The sequence below is a fragment of the Hydractinia symbiolongicarpus genome, chromosome 6, assembly GCF_029227915.1.
Source record: "Hydractinia symbiolongicarpus strain clone_291-10 chromosome 6, HSymV2.1, whole genome shotgun sequence".
NCBI lineage: Eukaryota > Metazoa > Cnidaria > Hydrozoa > Anthoathecata > Hydractiniidae > Hydractinia > Hydractinia symbiolongicarpus.
Window position 1 is genome coordinate 15,260,322 of NC_079880.1, and position 24,831 is coordinate 15,285,152.

The 24,831-nt window shown below is 39.6% G+C and overlaps 1 protein-coding gene across 1 annotated transcript; it reads left to right on the top strand.

The window, feature by feature from the left end:
- Nucleotides 1-9,546: 9,546 nt before the first annotated feature.
- LOC130648085 (uncharacterized) lies at nt 9,547-11,652 on the top strand. The gene has a single exon (XM_057454105.1). The coding sequence runs from the start codon at nt 9,547-9,549 to the stop codon at nt 11,650-11,652; it is 2,106 nt and encodes a 701-aa protein (XP_057310088.1).
- The last annotated feature ends 13,179 nt before the right edge of the window (nt 11,653-24,831 follow it).

Sequence of the window (24,831 nt, forward strand, 5' to 3'; positions counted from 1 at the left end):
TCAAAATCAAGGTACCCCTTGGAGGTATGGGATATGGTGATGGCGAGACGTATCAGACCATAGAGATTAGTTTCATCGATTGCTGTCGATTCATGCCCTCCTGGACAAATTGGCAAGCAACCTCGGCGATGAACAGTGTAAAAATCTCTGTTGGTTTTTCAATGAGGATGACACGTTTAAGCTCATGCGCAGAAAGGGTGTCTATCCATATCATTACATGGATAACTGGCTGCGATTTAAGGAGGTGGAGTTACCTCCCAAGGAGGCGTTTTACAGCAAGCTAAACATGAATGGGATCAGCGTTGAAGATTATCAATACGCTAAAAAGGTGTGGAATTGTATTACTCCAGAGGGTGATAATGTTATCATGGGAGACTACCAGGATGTGTACCTAACAACGGATGTCCTGCTATTGGCCGACGTGTTTCAAACGTTTAGAGACGTCTGCTTGGACAACTACAGCCTTGATCCTTCACACTTTTACAGTGCACCTGCCTTGGCCTGGAAAGCAGCACTGAAATTTACTGGAATTAGGTTAGAGCCCCTTACAGACCCCGACATGCTCCTCATGTTCGAAAAAGGCATCCGTGGAGGTATAACCCAGGCTGTACACCGGTATGCCAAAGCTAACCCTAACCCTAACCCTAGGGTTAGGGTACATGGGAGACCAGTACGATCCGGAGATTGAATCATCCTACCTGCAGTATCTGGATGCCAACAACCTGTACGGCTAGGCGATGCGTCAAGACCTGCCCACGAATGGCTTTTAATGGGTGTCAAACGTTGAGGCATTCACCGAAAGATGAATCGACAAATCGACTACCCCAAGATGCTACATGATAAATATGACTAGCTACCATTTTTACCTGAACGCACGATGGTCCATAGGGTCGCGAAATTGGTGCCGAACTTGGAGAACAAGTGAAAGTACGTGGTACATATCAGAGCCCTTCACGAAGCTATAAAACATGGGCTTAAATTGAAGAAAGTGCACAGGGTCATACGGTTCAAGCAGAAGGCATGGTTAAAGGGCTATACCGATCACAACACGAGGTTGAGAACAAACGCGAAGAACGAGTTCGAGAAAGACTTCTACAAGCTCATGAACCTCTCGGTGTTTGGAAGACCATGGCGAATATTAGATATCACCGCAACATCCAGCTGGTCACAAACGAGGATAAGTATACGAAGCTCGTGATGAAACCAAATTTCAAGGGTGGAAGCAGGTTTAGCAAAAACCTGGTAGGTGTAGAGATGGGCAAGACCGAGGTCAAGATGAATAAGCCCGTGTATATAGGTCAGGCCATCCTGGATATGTCGAAGTTAGTCATGTACAAGTTCCACGACGACTATATGCAGGACAAATATCTTTCTAAAATACAGCTCTGCTACATGGACACGGACAGCTTTGTGTACCATATACGAACAGGGAATTTTTATAGAGATATCGCTAACGATGTTGAAGCACGCTTCGATACAAGTGCCTATAATCCGGATGATGGGAGGCCTCTTCCTGTAGGGAAAAACAAGAAGGTGATAGGCCTCATGAAGGATGAGCTGGGTGGCAAAATCATGACAGGATTCATCATCCTGAGGGCCAAACTCTACGTCTACAAGGGCCATCAGGTATACACGCAAGAGGTGAACAAGTTGGCACTCAACAGGGCAGATGACAAACGGATCGTACAACCGGACCAGATTACAACGCCTGCCAGAGGCCATTCCTGCCTAATGTCTACAGGGGAATAAATGGAAGTGTGTTTGTATATCGCTATAGTTCTACCGTATGTCATGATTGCCTATGTACTTTTTCGATATCGACGTATATTAAAGATGTCGTCCAATATTGCACAAGTATTCGACACAGCCACCTCTGCAGAATATGAACATGTGAAACCCCCGCCAAAAAAGCGTGAGGTCCTGAAGGAGGCCTTACGTAAGGGCAATGGACACCTTTTACTGAAGAAGTGTACCGAGGGGTTTGTTGACAAGGCTCCTGATGAGGCCATCGACAAGGTACATACCGAGTATGTACAACGTGAATTACAAGAAAAAGGGGAGAAGACCGCAAAAGCACTGTCTACCCATGTTATAAGCTTGTATGCTAGCATGATTGGGAACTTTGTGGACATTGACTCTGTCGACGAATTACGTCGAGATATCGAGGAAGACCCTATTATCAGGGATAGTATGACGGATTTGGGAATACTCGTATACTGCACTATTGGGAGAGGCTTAGCCCCACTGCTTTGAGCGGGCCATACAGCTCGGCATATGAGCAAGAAGAAAGAGGATGCGGAGGAGACTAAAGATAACAAAGATGAGCAGCGCGTGTAGCATTATCATCAATCAACAGCAACCCGAGACCATTGAAAAAATTGTTGAAGTAACCAAAAAGAGAGAGGATCATTACAAAGCCATCAAAGCATCCGGGAAGAGTTGCCTAGGGACACAAGTTGGCGGCAATAATGAAGAATAGGAAGGAAGAAATGAAGCAACAAGAGGGTACTGTAGAGCCTGAAGTCAAAGCCACTTCTGGGACCAGTTTCGTACAGTCGGTTCACATCTATGGAGTCGGAACGATGGCCGTGCTTGCCATAGGTGTCGGGTTTTGGTACAAATTTGGCAGGGGTAAAGATGGGGAATCTAACAAGCCAACGACCTATCCGGAGCCCCAGCAGGGCAAACAGGGCAAAACCCAGCCTCAGATTGACATCTTCAAGATGCAATGAATTTTCTCAAAAAATGACACTTAATAAATGGCAACAAGTAAACATGATAAAAATATGGGCCCTAAGGAAACCATGATTATTGATGCCTTATGGGAGTCTTTCAGGCTGGTCTCGTACACAATTCTGATCGCTATGGGTGGAAAAAAGGCGCTGGGGGTTTCTAGGCCCGGTGCTAAGATAGACATGGAGGACGGTCTTAAACTTGCCGGCTTTATGACGGCAGCGATCTTATTCGACGAATATGTAATTAAACAAGAATGGTACAAAAAATCGTTAATATCTCCGAAATAAATGACCACAACTCGTGTTTGTCCCTAAGGGTAAAAACGAGTCAACATGGAAGGAAAATATAAGTGTTCGAGATGTAAACACTTACTTTCTTTGGACAATTTTATTATCAGGGGGAAGGGTCAAGCAAAAATGTACATCAAATGACTCGATGCTAGCAAGGCATCACGTGAACGTACAAAATGTCCCCATCAAAGGCAAAGATCCAGGTGTAAAGAGTGTGGCGATGTATCCACCTGTAAAGAATGTGGGGGAAGTCAAATTTGTGGATATGGTAGGCAAAGACCAGAGTGTAAAGAATGTGGCGGAAGCCAAATATGTCCCCATCAAAGGGTGAGATCCCAATGTAAGGAGTGTGGTGAAAGTGAGATTTGCAAGCATGGTAGACGAAGATCCCAATGCAAGGACTGTGGTGGTGGAAGCGTCTGCAAGCATCAAAGGCTAAGATCAATATGTAAAGAGTGCAGAGGAAGCCAAATATGCCACCATCAATAACAAAGGCGGCATTGCCCCATTTGTGATCCTGCCGGACATATGGCCAATGTTGTACGATGTCGAACCCACAAGGCTCTAAAGGGAAACAAGGAGCTCAGCTCTCGGGAGTATCTAGGGTGCGATATCGCTACCCTACAGGTAAATATTGAGGCCCAGTTTTCTGAGGGTATGACCTGGGAAAATTGTGGTAAGGGGTGGCATATTGATCATAAAGTACCAATTAAGTATCGAGAAAATGGGGATGCTCTGTCGCTTGCTGGGGTGGCGAAAAGGTTTCACTACACCAATACACGACCTATGTGGGCAAGCGAAAATATGTCAAAAAGCAATCGATACATTACAGAATAGAAATATGGAAGGAACCAAGTGCTCAAGACGTAATATTAAATGGACAACAAACATTATAGATGCTGTAAAAAACTGCTTGCACCGGACAAGTTCAAAATCAGGGGTAATAGTCGAACGAAAAGTTGCATAGGTTGTCTTGACAAAGCTAGAGAGAGGCGGGGTGTCAAAAAGAAAGACATCAAGGACGTTGACTACAAGGTAGATCCCATTGTCATTGATAGGGAAATTAGAGGGTTCAAACAGGATGAGAATTACCTACTTTTGTATACACTGCTCACATACGACATCATACCCATGTATATTGAGCTCATCGGGGATAGCCCGGAGAAGGCAAGGCTCGTCGAGAGGTATCGCAAGGCACTGCGGTGTCTGCAAGAAAAATTAATGAACGCCCCATTATCCACCGAATACCATAGTCAAGGGACTAAGTTATGCCCTGCCTGCCGAGGGTCTTTGGTGAATAACCATGGCGGTGTGTTCATCATGTGCCGCAATATATTCCAAGATTCACGATCGAAAGTGGTCAAACTATTGAATAAAATGTTGGATGCTTTAAAAGACTCCCACACGGCAATTTTCACAGGTCCGACGTCTTGCGGGAAAACACAACTTGTTTTAAATCTCCTCAAAGATGAATACAGAGACCACTATCACAATATTGTCATTTTGTGTTCAACTATACGGTGAAAAAGTACCTACCTCGAGAGGGCCTCACTTTGGAAAGACCCCTACGTGTTCCTTATAGACCCCAGAAATGAGCTGTTTGAATGGATCCAAAAACTGTCCTCATTGTTGGCAGGAGAGGAGACGCTGTTTGTGATTGACGACGTCATAGCCGATGAAAGCCTTGATAAAAAAGGCAGCCCTTGCTTGAATTAGCTATTTCAGGAAGGCTTCGAAATCACAGCCTGTGGCTATTCACGCAGTCGTATACCGCATTGCCCAAGAATTTTAGGAGGCAGAAGAAGGCCCTGTTTTTGTGGTACCCACATGAAAGGTCCGATATGAAGCTAATCGACGAAGAGACGAACATGATCTCCGATTGGGATGATATCAAGGCTGAATTGAAAAAATCAAAGCACGCATGCCTGTATGTAAGGTTGGAACGACAAAAAAGATCATATACGACAAGCAAAATCAACCTCTGTTCAAGCGCGCTGACTTGGGGAGGTTTTTAGGTGTTCCAAATGTCAGGCAGTATGGTCTTGATCGCCATATGACAATATCAAGGGGAGAAATAGAGAGTATGCCGGGAATTGTACCCGGCGGGTACAGTTCTTCAGGTATGCCATTAGTGTAAAGTTGTGTTGTATTTCTCGATTGTTTTACAGACTGTTCGGTACTTTATTTAAAAATAATCCCGTAGGGAAATAAAAATTTAATTGTATGCCTATATATATTATGGTTAACGATCTATTTTTCTACGCATTCGAATTCAACGTTTGACACAAGTGAGAAGCCAGAGTGAGCTCTTCAATTTTCAACTTTCAAGTTTTTTCAATCACACGTTCAAGTTTTACGTTCAAGTTTCACACGCTGTTTATTTTTGCTGTGGCAAGCTGGTATGTTTATAAAATTTATTACGCTTGAATGTCAATCTATAAATTTCATTCTAAATTGTAAATATTTGTTTAGTTTGAACAACATCATTCGTGTTACAACATCCGCAGCAAATTTGTGTTTAACTTGTATGTAGGGTCCTAGGTACCCGTGAAACCTAACATTCAAACAGCACAAAACTACTTGCGTTTGTATTAATTATCCGAAATTTTGTAATGAATGAGGCGAAGTAACCGTTTAAGCGCTAAACCAAAACTCAACTTTAAAACGTTTTCGCAAACTGGTGAGAAAGTGTCAACAAGTATAAATGACTTATCTAAGTTAATGCGTAGCATTAAACTTGACGATATGACGGAGTCTGAAACTTCATTTAAAAAACTATCATTACAACATAATTCATTAGCGTCAGATATAGACGATTTCATTGATGAAAATGCGCTTAACGAATTATCCTCTGCTAACGACATTGAACGATCTATTGAAAAAATCGATGAATTACGATCAAAATGTCGCTTTCAAAATTTAGAATTAAAATCAATCCTTGAGGATAATGATGAAACCTTGGGAAAGAATTTGAGATGCGTTTGTTAAATATAAAACGATTCAAGCAAGCGGCAAATTTATTAAAATCTAATTTGCGAGTCAGAGAAACAAACAACAAATTGGTTATTTCTAAATTTAACGAAAGAAAGTTTTCATTCATGTTGTCCGATGTTAATAGGATGATTAGTGACGTGTTCCAACAAATTGATGTTGAGCAATGTAGCATAAGAGACTCGGAGTTGCTTCAAAGAAAGGATGAACTTACATAGATTCGCAAGAGAATAGATAGAATCACAAGCCAGTTTCAAGAATTATTAACGTAGGATGTAGACTTGGAGGAATTAAAAACCACAGAAGCAAGGTATGTGAAAATTCCACATTCTATAAACTTATACACCGACATGTTAAAAAAGGAGCTGGAAGCTCGAGATTTAGAAAAACAGAAACTGTTTAATACAAGTCAACTTAACATTACATTAGCTAAGTTCGGAGGTTATAATTCTGCGATGGATATCTACACTTTTCAAAAAAAATTTGAGAAACTGTATTTACGTGCCATACCTAAAAACTATGTACCTGATTTTCTTAAGAATAATCATCTGGATGAACCAGCTCTTTCATTAGTTAAGGACCTGGAATGTATCAATCAAATATGGGAAAGACTTAAAACTGCATATGGAAACGCAAAGTCATTATTGGATCGTAAGATTGATGAGGTCACTAATCTTTATGCCCTTTGCAAAGCGAAGGATCCTGAAAAGTTCATTGAAGGTTTAAGTAAGCTAGTGTCTTTAATGAAAGATTTAATCGCTTTAGCCGAAACTCATCACATCGAAAACAAATTATATCATGGAAATGGTATTGAAAAGGTGTACAAACTTTTGGGTAATGAAAGAATGACCCGGTGGATTTCTAAAACATGCGAGGACGATCTGGACGGAGAAGATTGATGGAAGCAATTGATTATATTTTTGGAAAAGGACATCAAAGTCCAGCAACAAGAACTGATGATTCAAGAAACATGGGATAAAAAAGAAACAAAAGCTGACATACAAAGCAAGAAAGGCGCTGAAAGATACAACAAACGTGGAACTCACTACGGTGAGAGAGTCGATCAAAGCAAATGTTTTATTTGTGGTGAGACTGACCATATATCAACAAAAAGGACCAAACTACAGTATTTTTCTTGCAAAAAGTTCGCTGAAATGACCCCATACGAGCGTTTTTCAGAACTAAGGAGAAGGGGATTCTGCATACAGTGTTTATTTCCTGGGGCTTCTCAGTCAGAAGGTAAACATAAGAATGGTGCCTGTCAAATTGACTTTACATGCAAACATATTAACCATCAGAAATACCCTACGAAAAAGCACGTTTTAGTATGTCACGAACATAGGGAAAGTAATGAAAATGAAAATTTACTAATTGAGTATCGAAACAAATGTATTCTTCGCCAGCCTGTTGACCTCCCTGAATATTCAAAAGAAATTAAACTAACATTTCATGCATCTTATAAATCAAATCAATTTTATAAGGTAGATCAAGTTCCAAATGATGTAATTACTGATTCGGCAGTTTACATGCTTCAAACTATCAAAGTTAATGGTGAACGATTTAACCTGTGTGGAGATATAGTTTCAAGATATGATGCGGTTCAAAGGATTGGGAATCGAGCTGTTCAAGAATTCGCTGGTCCTATACAATTAGGAGGTGTTGGAGACGTGAAAACACAATCGAATTACGGTATATATAGTGTAAAAATACCCCTACACAATGGTACTGAAGCATTAATGTCTGGAGTATGTTTACCAAAAATAACAACAACATTTCCAAAGTATCCTCTGCAAGGTAAAGTGGAAGATGATATACGTGCCTGTTATGTGGAAAGTGGTGGTGATGTAAGAAAGCTGCCAAAACTACCCAAGTTTGTTGGTGGAAACACAGATTTCATGATAGGAGCCAAATACTTAAGGTATCATGCTTTATTAATGTTTCAACTCCCATCAGGACTGTCTATATATCGTTCCTTCTTCAGAAATGCAGTCGGTTGAAGAGGTGTAATAGGAGGTCCCCATGAAGTGTTTACTAAAATAGAGTCAACGTTTGGCAACCCAATCAGCTTTGTAAGTTTCTAACTGAACAGTACCAACTTTATAAATCTGGTTACCATGTTACCTTAGATAACAGCCTGCTAGGAAATAAATGCAGTAAAGAATTCTTTAATGATTCAATGTTTGATGTAATAGATAACGAGGATGACAGATATTCGTACAACATGTCAACGGTCAAAAGGTTGAAATTATTCAATACGGTGGAAAGTGCCGGTACCGTGATTACCTACAGGTGCATAGAGTGTCGAAACTGCAAAAAATGCAAAATCAATGACGATATCACACCAATGACCATAAAAGAGGACATCGAGCAAGATGTGATAAATAAGTCTGTTACAGTCGATATCGTCAACAAAGTCACCTCAGCGTATCTACCCTTACTACACAAGCCAGAAGTTAAACTTGCCCCAAACAAGCATCATGCTCTTCGCGTATATCAACAGCAAATAAAGAATTTGGATAAAAATCCTCAAAGCGAAGCCGACATAATAGAATCGGAGAACAAAATGCAATCGTTGGGATTTATGGAGTATGTGAAAAATCTAACTTATGAACAGCAAAAGCAGCTGAAAGATAATCCAAATCAAAATTTTATACCTTGGCGTGTAGTATGGAAGCCCAACTCAGTAACAACTCCATGTCGATTAGTATTCAACGCATCACGACCAACCGATACCGGAATTAGTCTGAACGCCAAAGGATCAAACAATATGAATAAGTTGGTCGAAATCGTTATTCGGTGGATGTCACACAAAATTGCATTTCATACTGACATCAGGAAAATGTACAACACAGTGCGTCTCCACAAATCTCATTGGTGTCTTCAACGCTACATCTGGCAACAAGATTTAGACATTACCAAGATACCTGAAGAAAAGATCATCAAAACACTAATCTTTGGTGTCAAGTCTAGCGGAAACCAATCGGAGAGAGCTTTACGAGAAACTGCAAATTTATCTGCAGACGAATACCCGGAAGTCAACCAAATTGTGCAAAAGGATATATATGTTGATGACTGCATAACCGGTGCCAAAACTCAGGGATTATCCTTCAAAAGAGCAGATGAGTTAGAAATCGTTCTAAATCGTGGTGGATTTATTTTAAAGGGAGTATCATTTTCCAATAGTAAACCACCAGAGAATCTTTCAAATGATGGTGACCAAATCAGCATTGCTGGAATGAAATGGACCCCGAAGGATGACACGATATCTTTAGATATTGGTGAATTATATTTTTCTAAAAAATCACGTGGGAAAAAGTCATCATCCGAATCAAGCAAAACCATTCCATACCGATTAACAAGACGTCATTGTGTCGCCAAAGTAGCTGAAGTATTCGACCTGACGGGAAAGATCACTCCGATAACAGTTGCTATGAAAATCGATCTCCATGAATTAGTTAGAAGAAAGATGAATTGGGATGACGTCATACCAGACGATCTGCGTCACATATGAATCTCTCATTTTGAAATGATGGGAGAAATTAATTCAATCAAATACAAACGAGCAGTGGTACCAGAAGATGCTATCAACTTGAATACATCAACAATTGACACTGGTGACGCAAGTAAGAGTGTAGCGTGCGCAGCGATATATGCTCGATTTAAAAGAAAAGATGGTACCTATTCGTTTCAACTTGTATTCAGCAGATCTAAGCTTGTACCAGAAGAGATGAACTTACCAAGAGCCGAATTACTTGCTGCAACATTAAATGTACATACTGGTGAAGTAGTAAAAAGATCATTCCAACAACTTCATAAAAAACATTACAAATTCACCGATAGTCAAATAACGTTGTATTGGATTCACTCCGATCAAAAGCCTTTTAAGCAGTGGGTGAAAAATAGAGTCATCGAGATCAGGAGATTTACCCAACCACAGGATTGGAAGTTTGTGCAGAGCGAAAATATGATTGCAGACATCGGAACTCGGAAAGGTGCAAAAATAAAAGATGTTGACCAAAATTCAATTTGGATAAATGGATTGGATTGGATGAAATCAGATGAAAGTCAATTTCCGGCTAAATCAGTAGAAGAAGTGAAATTGGACAATAACGAAAAGTCCGATTTACGCAAAGAAATGATTCTATCCTCTGATATAATTCAATTCCCACATTCTGATTTAGATAATGGTGTTGTTGAGAGGAAAACTGAAGTTTTCAATTCAAAGCTGATAGCAAAAAGAAATGTACCAACTGAAGTGCTGGAGAGGTATAAATTCTCTGATTACCTTTTAGATCCAAACTTCACGAGATTCAATACCGTTATAAGAATTGTTGCTTATGTCATAAGATTCATTCGAAATTTGAAGGAAAAGATGAGAAGTAAGGTAATACAAAATAAATCGATTCTTCTTTCTAATGAAAAAATTGAAGAATCGAAGAATTATTTCTTCAGAAAGGCTACACTTGAAGTACAAGAGTTCGTAAAGGAATCAAGGTACAGAAAGATAGCAAAGGAAAGAGTACATTATGTCGGTCGAATGCTCCCTTCTAAAAACGTGAATAGTGTTGGAACACTCTCGAATGTCATAAAGGATTTAAGCACTGCTACATTCTGTGTGCCTATCATAGATAAGCATTCACCTCTAGCGTATAGTATTGTGAATGAAGTACATTGGTATAGCAACGTTGTAAAACATTCTGGAATTGAAACTGTGTACCGCTATGTTTTAAAATTTAGCTATATTTTAGATGGCAGGGATTTAATAAAATTGTTTCGAAAACAATGTGAGAGATGCCGATTCATGAATAAGAAATCCATCGACGTTGCCATGGGCCCAATCTCAAACGCAAACATCACAATTGCGCCTGCATTTTATGTTACACAGGTAGATTTAGCAGGACCATTTCCGTCTTACTCGACACATCACAAGAGAAAGACAGTAAAAATTTGGATGGCAGTATTTTGCTGCGCTACAACATCAGCCGTTAAGATCAAGTTAATGGATGACTATAGTGCGAAAAGTTTTATACAAAGCTTCGTAAGGTTTGCATGTGAAGTAGGATACCCGAAATTTCTACTACCGGACGAGGGTAGCCAAATTGTCAGCAGCTGTTCGTCCATGAAACTTAACTTTACGGACATAAAGAATGCCTTGCACTTAAAGATGAATGTTCAATTCAAGACGTGTCCAGTAGGTGGTCATAACTTTCACGGGAAAGTTGAGAGGAAAATCAAAGAAATTAAAGCTTCCATCGAGAAAAATGCTCACAATGAGAGATTATCAATTTTACAGTGGGAAACCTTATCGTCAATCATCTCAAACACAATCAATGATTTACCACTTGCGCTAGAAAATTTCGTTTCCGACTTCGAGCAGATGGATTTAATCACACCAAACCGACTGTTACTAGGCCGAAATAATGACCGCAGTCCAACCGGAGGATTTGACTTGGTATCAAAACCTAAGAAATTGTTAAGAGAAAATCAAAAGGTGTTCGAAGTATGGTTCGAAGGGTGGTTAATATCACACGTGCCCAAATTAATGCATCAACCAAAATGGTTCAATAGCGATCATTGTATAAAAGTCGGCGACATCTTATCAATACGGAATGGTGACGTCAGTTACAGTCGATAAAGATGGAAAGGTCCGTAGATGCGACGTGAAATATCGAAATTTTAGCGAAAATGTAAACTGTACAACACAGAGATCTGTTAGAGACTTAGTATTAATCCATGCTATCGACGAATTAAGCGTAATGGAGGAATTAGCAGAGTTATCCCATAAGGCCATGTTAAAATCGTTATACGAGAGTTAATTGTATCAACAAATTGAGCAATTCCGTTGGCGGAGTGTAAAGTTGTGTTGTATTTCTCGATTGTTTTACAGACTGTTCGGTACTTTATTCAAAAATAATCCCGTAGGGAAATAAAAATTTAATTGTATACCTATATATTATGGTTAACGATCTATTTTTCTACGCATTCGAATTCAACGTTTGACACAAGTGAGAAGCCAGAGTGAGCTCTTCAATTTTCAACTTTCAAGTTTTTTCAATCACACGTTCAAGTTTTACGTTCAAGTTTCACACGCTGTTTATTTTTGCTGTGGCAAGCTGGTATGTTTATAAAATTTATTACGCTTGAATGTCAATCTATAAATTTCATTCTAAATTGTAAATATTTGTTTAGTTTGAACAACATCATTCGTGTTACAACATCCGCAGCAAATTTGTGTTTAACTTTTATGTAAGGTCCTAGGTACCCGTGAAACCTAACAATTAGGAGGGAAAAACCAACATGATATATTTATTTCCGCCGAGGCTGTCACGGAAACCCTGGTTCGATGCAAAAGCTTGGATGCCATTAAAATTGCCGGGCGTTGTGGTATGGAAATCAAAAACATAAAACTTTTATCCAAGGAGGAGGGCACTATTTACAACATCCGCACCGCTTTTGACGGCGAAGATATGGTGACGCAGCATCGTATTGCTGGATATAGGATCGACCGGTACTTCCAAAGGTACAGATTGGCTATCGAATGTGATGAATTTGGACATGCTGATAGGGATATAGGCTACGAGGTAAGGAGACAAAAACATATCGAGCAAGCCTTGGGATGCACCTTTATACGATATAACCCCGATGCCCCCAACTTCTTCATTTTTCACGTCATTAACAAGATTTATCGCTATATGTTTACCGAAATTAACCCAGGGGACTAGGTCTTAAAGGGGCACCAATTTTAATACTCGCAAGGGTATTAAAATTATCATTTATGACTACATTGGAATCTTTCGGCCCACGTTGATATATTAGAAAGATGTCAACGCATGTTATATTTAACGTAGGAGCAATTGAGACCCTATCCAATAATCAGGATCAACCTATGGCAGATCTTGGACGGTTTCTGGGTATTGAAAAGGTTAAAAATATGACGATACCCACATCGTTCATATCTGCCAGGTCCGAAATAGTAGGGTCTAATGAGGCATCTCCCATGGCCCCCTTGGTAAGGCGGAAAATGGGCATGAAGTCTTTGTCACGTTCGAGGGCGCCTTTGAAATTGTGCGTAGGTCAAAAAAGCCTAAGGCTATAAGGGTGATCAAATGGCTGACCAGGGCAGGTGTACAAAAATTACAGGATGAGCTTAAAGAGCAGCGTAAAGCCCTCGAGGATAGGAACATTAACATTGCCATTCTTGAGAATGACATAGACGATAGGGACGGCCAACTCCTAACACTCGGGGATGAGATTGATGAGCTCCAGCAGCAGGTAGAAACACTTAAGGAGCGGTATGTACCGCATGCATGATATATAGAAAACATACCTCACGGGACGATGACGAGTATCATCATCTCCCCTACTACTGTGCCCGTGTTCAAAGACGTATTCTTCCTACCAAAAGTAGATGGTTCAAGGATAAATACACAAAATCCCAAGAAATTGTTGTCATCGACAATCCCAACGGTATACACGCCTTTAATCGGTTTGAGGAGGAGGGACATGTTGAACGTTTCGTAAACCATTTTGGACTAATCGATCTTACACGTGATGACCTATATGATCTGGGTGTTGCGGCATTAGATGACTTACAAGAGTAGTTAAAATTATATGTAAAATTGAGGGTGTCTACCACTCTTTAACATGCTCTGGAGGCACCTGAACATCCTCCGGGATCAGCATGAGTTCTTCCGAGACGACGCTGCGATCGGGACCGTCTTTTAGGTAGTATAAAACACGACTACCTGTTACTATACGGTCCAACCTATACATTTTTCTACTCCAGAAAGCATCAGTTGCGCGTCGCATCACCGTGCTCTTCCCCAGGCTGCAGGAGGTATAGGTATAATCCATCCTCAGGTAGGGGTTTCTCTTCGGGATATTCCTTGCTTTTTGCGAGTGGTATCTCATCCATCTTAATTGCTTTGGTAGGTTTCATGTTTATCATGGCAGTCTTGGCATTGTTTAGACTTTTGACGATGGTATACAAGTGCTTGACCCAGGTGCTACTAGTCTCATCAGAAGCCAGCTCTTGCGCATCCTGGGGCTTGAATAGCCTTTCCGCGATACGGTACTTGGTGGTGGCCCTCTTAATTTCCACCCCTTTACCTTCTAGCAGTTTCGTTACATCCGATTTAAACTCGGAACCATTGTCGCATTGAAAGGTTTTGGGGTAGTGTAAAGTTGCTGCCTTGTAGATATTTTGGACCATACCCGCGACCTCACTGGCTTTTTTTGTTCGTAGGGGTCTTGCTACTTTGTACCCTGAAGCTACGTCAATACCTGTTAGAATATACTTATAGGTGCTTCCCTTCCCTTCCCTCCAAACTGATGCATCTCATTGGGTCTTGCAATGGTAAAATGGGGGTAGTCTATACGCTTCGGACCCCGAATGTGTCCGAGCCACAGGAGTTGCCTACTCAGCCAATGAGTGACTAGCTTTTTGGAGAGACCGCTCTCCTTTGCGAGTAATTTGATAGCCTTGCGACCAGTCCAGAGATGTTCCGGGATATAGTAAACTTGGCTTAATTTTTCCGCCTCTTCCTCTGTAACGATATGTGATGCTTTTTCTGACATATTTATTATATGTTAGAAAAACGTTCTTACAGATATTTTATAAGACACGAACCCCAGCAGGGATAAGGATCCCAATACGAACGTTAACTCGCCATCCTGTTGTTGTTTGGAAGGTGTGTAGAAATCTTTCAAATGAGGGGCTTTTTTGTCTAAGGCGATGTAATACTGATACATACTATCGTCTAATTCTCTCAGGCTTTTACCGGCCTTGAGCTGCATTTCCCTCTGCCTGGCGAACCAGTCAAGCTTATCTTGCCTCTTTCTGATCCACTCTGCCTGAGCTGCATTGAGCTTTTCAACAGCCTCGTCATGACGCCTGCGCTCCCCCTCACCGTGCCTCGAGAGCTTAGGAAACAAGAAGTTAGTCCCGCTGAATGCTAGGGCGTTTATTGCAGCCCCTGCGATAATGGCGGCGATAGTAGCCATGTCTCTTTATTTTCAATACACCAAACCAGCGAGCCTACCATCCGGGATGGTCATCTGCGCATCTTGTAACAGGTACACGTAACACCTAAATTCACCGGTTCCGTCAGCCATTTTCGTCATGTGTAACGTGATGCCATCACTAAGCATCTCCAGGGGTCTTCTAAGGCCATGCAAAATATCGTCGGAGGCCCGGAAGTCCACAAATAGGGCATACCTTTCATTGAAAAACTGGCCTATGGTCCCAATAGAGTCATGGGCACCGAAAATATTGACAATCTGTTCCAAATGGTCCTTGGGGAGCATTGCATGGTTATAGAGTTCAATAGGTTCGCCCTCAACAGATATATTAATACTCTCGATCTTAGGGTTGTAGAACACCTCATTAACTCCCGAATTGGGTTTAATTTTCCTAGGGTCTATGAAGAGTAGCAACACACCCTTCAAGGACCTCGCAGGAGTATCCAGCTGTAGGTTGTATGAGGTATTAGCCTTTTTCATGATTACCACCTTGCTACAGAGTATCCGTTTGTAGGGAAAAGCGATACGGCTATATCTTGACATCATGGCGCTTGCCAGGCCTTCATGGGTAATCTTGTCAAACTCTAGCTTGATGTTGGTAATTTTGTAGGTTGAATCTGCTGCCTTGGCCGCGGTAGACCCCGAGGCTGCCGTCCCTGCATCTTTGATGACTTCATCGTAGGGCGCAAAATGTATTGCAAATTGGAGGCGGTCTTATAGGCCAGCCGGATAAAAGGGTAAATCTCTCGTCAACTCAAACATTTTGCCCAATGATATGGAAAACGTGTTGCCATAGGCCGCCACGATGGCCTTCTCCTCATCGGTCCCGACGTGATCGGTTGCCTTGACCTGCAGATATCTGATGGTACCAACATTGGGATTGATGCCTTCGAGGATTAGATTGTTGTCACGGTCAAACTTGGGTAGCCAGAGATCCCGGTACATCGCTAGGATATTGTAATCCGATATGTTTTGAACCTCTTTGCTATTCAACGTAACACGCAACTTTTTTACAAGACTTTTCCCAATGTTGCTAACTATGGTACGCTTTGTATTGGTCCCCGTCAGCGTCAGGTCAAACAAGAGCTTGAGACTTCCCGGAAAAATGACATCGTTCTGAGGCATGTTTGGGATATCCATGTAGAGTTCCTCATTTTGATTAATCGTGCTTGGTATCTGACTAATTTGAACCCTCTGTCTCCTGCCTTTGGTCTTTCCGAATATGCTCATCTTTATTTATATATAGGGGAAATCTTCTAATAAATGCCAAATAATCCAGTATTTGATCACGATCTTCTTAAGGATGATAAGGGTGGCGGAAGGGATGATAAGGATGATAGACCATCAACACAGCATTTCCCTGGAACACAGCAACTTCCATTAACATCGGGACAACAACAACATGGGGACACCACGGCTACGGGTATTGATACGGGCAAGAAGCTGGTGGAAATGAGGGTCAACGAATTATACGATCAAATTAGAAAGGATCATAGGGTGAGGGCTTTGGAAGTCCATGTGATCCTCTATGATAGATTTAAAGTGAAAGGAAAACCTCTTTTCTATAAGGGTCCGGTTATCACCAGAGAAATATATAAGAATACCGTTGGTTTAAGGAAGCGCCGGGTCCAATATAAGTAATTTGGGGAAAGATTTCATACGGGACATTGGTTTTAAAAGATTTATCACCACGCCCAACAAGGGAAGTAAGGCAGAGGCCCAGAAACTTCTGCAGAGGGAAGGGCATATTGAAATGGATTCAATAGATGGTATTTGAAATGCAGAGATTTTCGTAAATGAGTCTGAAAGATTTATTCAGGAAACTACTTTTGTTTGGGGGGGGATATCGAAGGCCTTGGTTGGCGTGAAAAAAATGGGCTTTATCAGGCATCGCAAACTATCAGGGGCGCCCTGAAAGTACTGCGGAAAGGCGGGGGATAAGTTGAAACAGCTTGAGGAACGAAGGCCAGAAAAGATGGGGGCAGTGGAATCAAGACCACATCGATGCAGAGATACAAATGGTGAAGGCGAACCTTGAAAAATGGATTAATTTAAAAGAGACCGCCGAGGAATCGGTGGGAATACAAAAGCAACAGATTTACAGCCAGCTGAGTGTCATCAAGGAAACGCTGTTGAAAATTGCCGCGGATATTTTATAGACCTTTTATGACCTATAAAATATATGGTTTTTAATCCTCACCCAGCAACCATTTTTTTTTGAAGTCTTTATACCGGCATTCTGTGATGTGTAACTGAGGGTAGTAGTTTTTGCCTTGTACAGACACTGATGAAATACCTAGGATGGCACTGGCTTAGCAGATTTCATCATAGGGTACTGGCGTACCGTAAAATTTAGTTGTGATTGAATCCTTGTAATATTTGAGTTTAGCGTTCACATATCGATCCTTTTTCCCAGGCTCCGTTGTCAATTGGTCAAAGATCAACTCTTCAATCTTGGACCAGATTTGACAATATTTCACCACGAAGTCGGGATACTCTTCAAAGTCGAGACTCATTGCCGGTACAGCATTAGCGTTGTACCAGGCCACCCCATGTGCGGACAAGATTTTGAGTGTTTTCACCCTCAAGGCAACCACGAGATCTCGTGTATGGTACCCTATAATGTACCGATTATCCTTACCTCCCTTAGCAGGTATGGGATCCGACACCGTCAGGTAGTCTACATTGATATCGTTGATGTCCGTGAAGGTAGCAGCAAATGAGTAGAATAATTTAGGTTTGACAAGCTCTTCCTCAAATCGTAGCATCTTGTTTATTGTATATTTCGAACGACTGCAGAGAATTGCATGTCATTGTGCATAGGCAGCCACCTCCGTTGTACGTGATATATTCATGGTAGCAGTACCAGCATAACATTTTACCGCTTACCACAGACCTACGTCCGCAGGTACATTTTATTTACAATTACAAGGACGATCATCTTCTAAGGCATTAAGCTGATCCCGTAGGTCTTGAATCCTCTGCTTATTATACTTCTCCCTCTCTGATTCTTGTAATGCCAGGGCCAACGCTATTAGCTGCAGGGAGATACCAATACCGGTCATGAAAGTCATGGCTACTGCACTTCCAAAGATATTAAATTTTCTCTGGCAGCTATCACACATTTACTATAGTATCCTACAACATGGTTGTAGGATAACGTTTCAAACCAACCCTAAAAATTCCTTTTGCGTCAAGTCGCCCCTGTCTGATGAGGCGCCTCCAGTCTGGGGAAGGCCTTCCTTTGTAGCGCCTTTTCAACAGCCCCAGCGATATTTCATACGCGCTGTCATACACCTTTCGCTCTTCCACATAAGCCAAGCAGCATGCATTTCCACAAAAGTAGCCCTCGTATATGTACTTGCCACCATCGCCCATATGGGCAGCCATGTTTTCTTTGACATGATAAAGCCAGATTTCGTCGTACTCACTTGTGGAGGATTGTATCTCATGGGGCACCTGACTTTGTCGCATAGTTCTACGGAGCACCAGTAGCAGAGTACCATTTTATATGTATTTCAACAAGGCCCGAAGATTTCACCTACATATTGGACACATGTCCCGCGTCTTGAACTGGTCCGGGATAAACCAGAATATGTTGGGTATGCTTTTCAACAGCTTTATTGCACATGTCCTGAAGGGCAATATCATTTTGGATATGTTTTATGATATCTTGCTTGCGCATCCCGCAAACACCCCCACATAAACCACGGGTTTTTGCGATCATACGTAATTGTTTAACATTATATGAATCCATTTCTTTATTGTATGGATTTTAACGTCGTCGGAAGATTTCATTTTGCTCAAAACTAACACAGTTATTTCCCTCTTTATTGCGCATGCGTTGTTTTTACAGGGAATTTCCCCTACTCGTTTTTGTATGATAGGGACTTACCCTTTGATATGCGTTGATTTTTAGTGAATTGTACTAGAAATTTTTGGACTCCTATTCTGCATATTTTCCATTCTTGTAAGGACACATTTGCGTTTTAATACAAGCTCACGAGCTTGTAACAAGTGAAGTAAGTTTTTTTTGATTTCTTATGCTTTTCTGAGTACGTATAAAACAAAAAACAAAAAAGTGATTTTTACTGGAGTTCCCCTTTAAATTTTTAAAATCGATTTGTCGCTTGGCCGAGAGCTGCCATAGTATACCACAATGCATTTCGACTACATTAACACGTGCGCAAGTGAAAACATTTTAAAAGGGGATAGAAACCAGCCCAGTAGTAAAGCACAACACGTGCGCACGGAGAAGCTAATTCAAAATATTAATTTGGGAAGCAAGAGGTAACAAAAAGAAGAAACAATCCAGGCAAATCTATTTTATGACAATGTATTGAAATGTGTAGTTTGGGTAAGCACCAGGTTGCTTGGTGAATAAAGGTTCAGATTCCCTCTTTTTCATTAGAACATGTAAGGATTCTTTCTTAACAGTGTATAACCCTTTTTTCAAAACACCGGTTTCTACTATATTATGAAAATTTATATGCTTCTTTTATTTAGAATGACTGATTTTAAAGCTTTCCGAAAAGCCGTTGCTGCATAGAGAACAAAACCAACCACGTCAGCGGGAAAGGACAAGTTTTGCAATAAAATTAAAGAAATTTTGGATAGGCAAGAAATTGTAGTGTAAAGACTACAAGTGACGTGCAAGGGAAGGAGCAAAAAGTATTTAAGGATGGGTCCGCAGGAATTAGCTATGACTACGAAAAAATTACGATTGAAAACATTAAAAAAGCATGTTTTTAATTTTTCCGCATAGCGCCAAAACACTCCATCACTTAACACTTTAAACATTATTTTTGTAAGATGCGATCTCCTGGTCATCAAACATGAAAACTGTCGAATTTGACATTGCTCAAATTGAGGAAGTCATGGATGCAATCAGTTCTTGATGTTGTGGAAGATGATTTCCTGACCATTGAAGAAAGAACAGTAGAAAGAAGCGAAGAAATTCAGCAAAGCTTACAAATGCGTTATAGAAAAACTACAGTTGTGAAATGTTTGTATTATGTGTTGTTATATGTAAAATACATTAACCGATACGTCATTTAGACGTATCGGTTAATGTATTATTCTTTTGTACAGACCTTTAATCCAAACCACGCCACTCTTGAAATAGCGTCTAAGTAAGGTAAGGGACTAAGCACGAGTTACGTCCGTGTCTAACAATACAGGAGCAATCTCAATTGAATAATTTACTAAGTAAACCAATTATGCTACCCAGGCGTTCAATACCCTGTGGATGGAGCGATTGATAAAAACCGTAAACTGTGCCGCACATTCAAGTGAAGTGCTTTAAGTACAGGTATGCAGAATGTCGTATATCGAGTGAAGCACACACAATATTATGGTGTTTCCAGTGTAATATATTTTTCAAAAAACAACTTTCCCACAGCTTTAGCCTAAATAAAAAAAAGTTTACGAACCGTTGTTACCGCGTCATAGCAAAAACAGTTGGCGAATCGTTATTATTTTTCGGAAAATTTTCCTGGTGAAAGTCAAAAAATAAATGTTACTTCGGCCTGAGCGCTTAGTACAGGTATACAATGTCGCACATCCATATAGGTCCAAATACTTTTATGCAAAAAAAAATTTATCACAACTTCGGTTAAATAGAAACACAAGAAACTGCCCGTCGTGACACTGGGCTAAGCGTCTAGTATAGGTATACCGTGTCGAAAATCTGTATAGGCATATTACCTTGTTCCAAAAAACTATATGCTAACTTTTGTTTAAATAAAAAGACAGTGTGCAGTTAAAACAATCATTCAGCAATTTTATTTTGTGGAAAAGTTTCGTAAAATTTAAAATTAAAATCACAGTTTACATACAACCTGTTTCTACCCTGTTAAAGCAAAAACAATTGTGCAACAATGTTTTATTTTGCAGGACAAGTCCCCGTGTATGTTGAAAAATTTATCGTGACACCAGGCTGGGCGCTTAGTACAGGTGAACTATCTTGCGTATCCGTATAGGCGTAATACGTTTTTCCAAAAAAACTTTATTGCAACTTCAGATTATAAAAAAAATACAGGAAAGAGCCTGCTGTTAGCCCATTCAGCTAAATCAATAACTCAGCAATTTTGATAAGTTTTCATGACAATAATAAAGATATAGCTACCTTACTGCATTTAGCACAAGAATTATAGATTAAGAATTTTGATGTAGCGAAAATGCACTTGACTACTTTCACTTTTAAAACCAGATATAAACATAGTCGTAAATTAAGAGCTAGCTGCATAGCAGCCACAAACCTAATCGTAAGAAGCTCTTATACCTAATTGGAAAAAAACCCTCAAAAGATTAGCAATAAATTAGGCTAGCTAGCTAGCTTGCCAGAGCTAACTTAGCCATGCTCCCTCAATATCTATGTTTGTAGCCAAGATCTTAAAAAAGCTTACGGGTAGAGGGCATAATTAAAATGGCGTTAGTCATATTTTACGGCTTTATATTTCGTTTTTGATTTCTGGACTGATGCTATTATTTATGGACTGATGCTATTATCAGAAGATGTTGTCGGTTGGAATGTTACTTTGACTTTCATAAAACTATAATAACTTGTTTTTAAAATAGACTATTGTTTTTGCAGCTAAGCACTACACAACAGTCACACCAAACATTGGCACCATCTTTACTAAGTTGAAACACACGAGCATAAATACAATCAATTAATACCGAACATTATAAAAAAATATGGCGGCTGCTTGAATTGCGTTATTGCGGCGTGCTCTGTTGTTTTCGTTATTTATTTGCTAAAAGATTTGTTTACAACATGTTTATTTAGCTATACTTCTACTTTAGAGAAAAATAATTTGAGTAAGTACAGTTCAAGTTTGGGTCGTAAATCAGTGAAGTACTGGAAATATAAACAGATTGTTGAAAAATATTGCGTCAAACTTTTTATAGTCTGTAAGAAATTGTGTAGATTGTTCAGAAAACGGTAAATAAAAATTTTTTAAGGAAAACCTAATCTATAAAATAATAACAAAAGTTGTGTCCGTCTATGCCAGGCAAAGTAAATATTATTTTGAAGTCACCAAAAAACGTCTCATATGTTAATCGTCAAATGCCACAACACAATAAACATGTATATACTTAACACCAATAGGTGAAATTTAAAGTAATAAAGCGATTACAATGCAATCATAGTTTTGAGGCCAAATAACTTGGAAACGAGGTGGTGATGTCAGTCATTTTTCACTGCGTTGGTAACTAGGGACAACCTGGGACCAAATTGGGTAAGATTCCCGAATCGGGATCCCTGAATCCGTTTCAGAATCGAAACGTTGATGACGTTATCAAATATCTTATGTATTATCTTGATCAGTGTTTCCAGATTTTTACAAAAAAGGCAACGGGTATACAATTTTTTTTGTTCTTTGGAAAATAACTTTGCTGACGTCAGCAAAATTTTAAAACCTATATATTTCATTAACCGTTTGTCAAAAGCGCATGATCCGAGACATTATCTTGATCAGAGTTTTACGCTATACATAAATGCAATAGGTAAGGAATTTTCTGGATAAAGTTTTGTGTACATTGGCTAGTTTTTACTGATGTCAGCAAAAGTTTTAAACACTGGTATTTCCTTAAGAGTTTGTGGAAAGCACATGATCATATAGTTTCTAAACAAATTTTTTTCTATATGGACGTGTCATTGCTAACCCGTAAATATACTTATACAACAGCCTAACCTGAAGACCAGAATATGTAGGACGGGCGAATTCGTAGATTTCAACAGGCTAAGCTTTAAATGCAAGTTTCAATAGATTTCTACTTTTTAACTTGATTTTTTAATGGTGTTTATATATTTTGGCTATGTGATGCGTGTGGATGGTGAAACTATAAATCACACGTCACCCCAAAACTCATCTTATGTCTGCCAGACTAGATTAAATACCGTGAGGACTTGGTATTCTATCTAATCTGATAGCCATGTGAATTTGAACATACCTTGCCAATGAAATAAAAAAAATTACAAGGAATTTAAATTTGTGTGTGCAGCGATTTGTAAGAATATAAAATAGCCGCATAAATATTTAGCCATTAGAAATTCACGCAATAAATCACTTTTTCTTATTTTTAGGTTCGACATTGACAACCAACACTTGACAGAGTATAAAAAGAAGAAACTCGACAGAGTATAAAAGCTAGATATTTAGACAATCAGATATTCAGACTTATTTGGTAAGCATATTGGTTGCTTATTGGTGAACTTACTGAATTTATTAGGCCATCTGCAAAACTATGTGTTTTTTTAAATAATACGACAGCGGTTTCTTTAGTTTTTAAAGGTTGTTTTTCTTGGTCACACGTCACCACTGCTATTGTGAACTCCGCGTGTAGAAACTGCCGCCGTATGGTTCTTTCACTTTTCGGTGATGTTGAAACTAATCCTGGGCCTTACTCTGTTTTAAAGTCGGTACAGGGATCTTTCCATCACGGGAATGTCAGGCTTGGAACTGTTATTGGCACACAATGTATGTGTTCCCTGTTTGCGATCGTTTGGTTGGTTATTAAAAAGTTTTTTTTTTTGGAACCCAAGTGATCTTGATCATATCCTCTACGAAGGAACAAAGTTGTACACAAGCCTAGGTTACACAAACCAGTACTTGAGTGCAAGTGACCTCCCAAATAGTTTGACTGTTGAAAAAAGGTCATACAAATACAAAGTTTAGAAAATATTTCTCATATTGTTACAGATAATAGCACTACTTTATGTACATAATTTCATCACATTCCGATAAAGGACAAGGAATGTTGGGCATTATAAGTGGCGTAAGTTTTGCTATAATTTTGGGTCACCCGCAAATTTATTTATTTGCTCCTCATAGCCGAAATAGTATCGGACAAATAACAGAATGTGGTACATCAGTCCTTTTAAAATTTGATATACGTGTCTCCTAGTCAAGGAAGGTGTCTCGAAACTCAATATTTTAAAATACTGACAACTGAACAGATAACCGATAACATTATGCTTTTCATTCGTAGAAAGAGATCAGAACAAAAAGTACCGTAAATCCGAGAGAGGCCGAGTAAAGCAAAGAGTCAACAAACACTTATAGAAAAACAGAACATGGCCAAGCTAAGCTAAAAGAGTGTATAGGCATGTATCAAAAGACAGGACAGGGGCAAGATAGACTAAGAGTCTATAAGCAAATATAAAAAAACGAAACAGGGCCAAGCGAGGCAAACAGAATCCATAACTGAGCAACAAACGCAAAAACTGCAAAAAACGACATGCAGCCAAGAAGGTGAAGCAACCAAACGTATGCCCGATTCTAATGCAAAAAAAAAACAATTTAAAAAATGCATTGAGAATGGACCATTTTATCTTTGTGTCATATGTAATCGTTCTTTGTATAAGCAGTCAATTAAATTGTTTCGCCAAGTCGAGTATACTGCCATTTCAGAAGAGCATTTTCGTTTCAGAATACAAAGTTTTGATGGCAAAGAATAATATGTACAACATGCCATTCAAAGCTAATGAAAGGAAAAATTCCTTCCCAAGCTGTATCTAAAAATCTTTAAATGTTTGATCTCCCAGAATCAATAAGCACATTACGCCGATTGGAAAAAATCGTTATATCCAAAAGAATTTTATTTAAACGAATCTCTTTAATACCTAAGGGCTAGTGTTTCAAAATAAAAGGGGCAATCCGTAATGTCTCAAAAAAGCTGATGAAATAAGCAATGTCTTGCCAAGTGGAATGTATAATAATGGTGTAGTGCAAGTTGCGTTAAATAAAAAACTCAATTTACAGGGAGTCGCTGAGAAGATAAATAG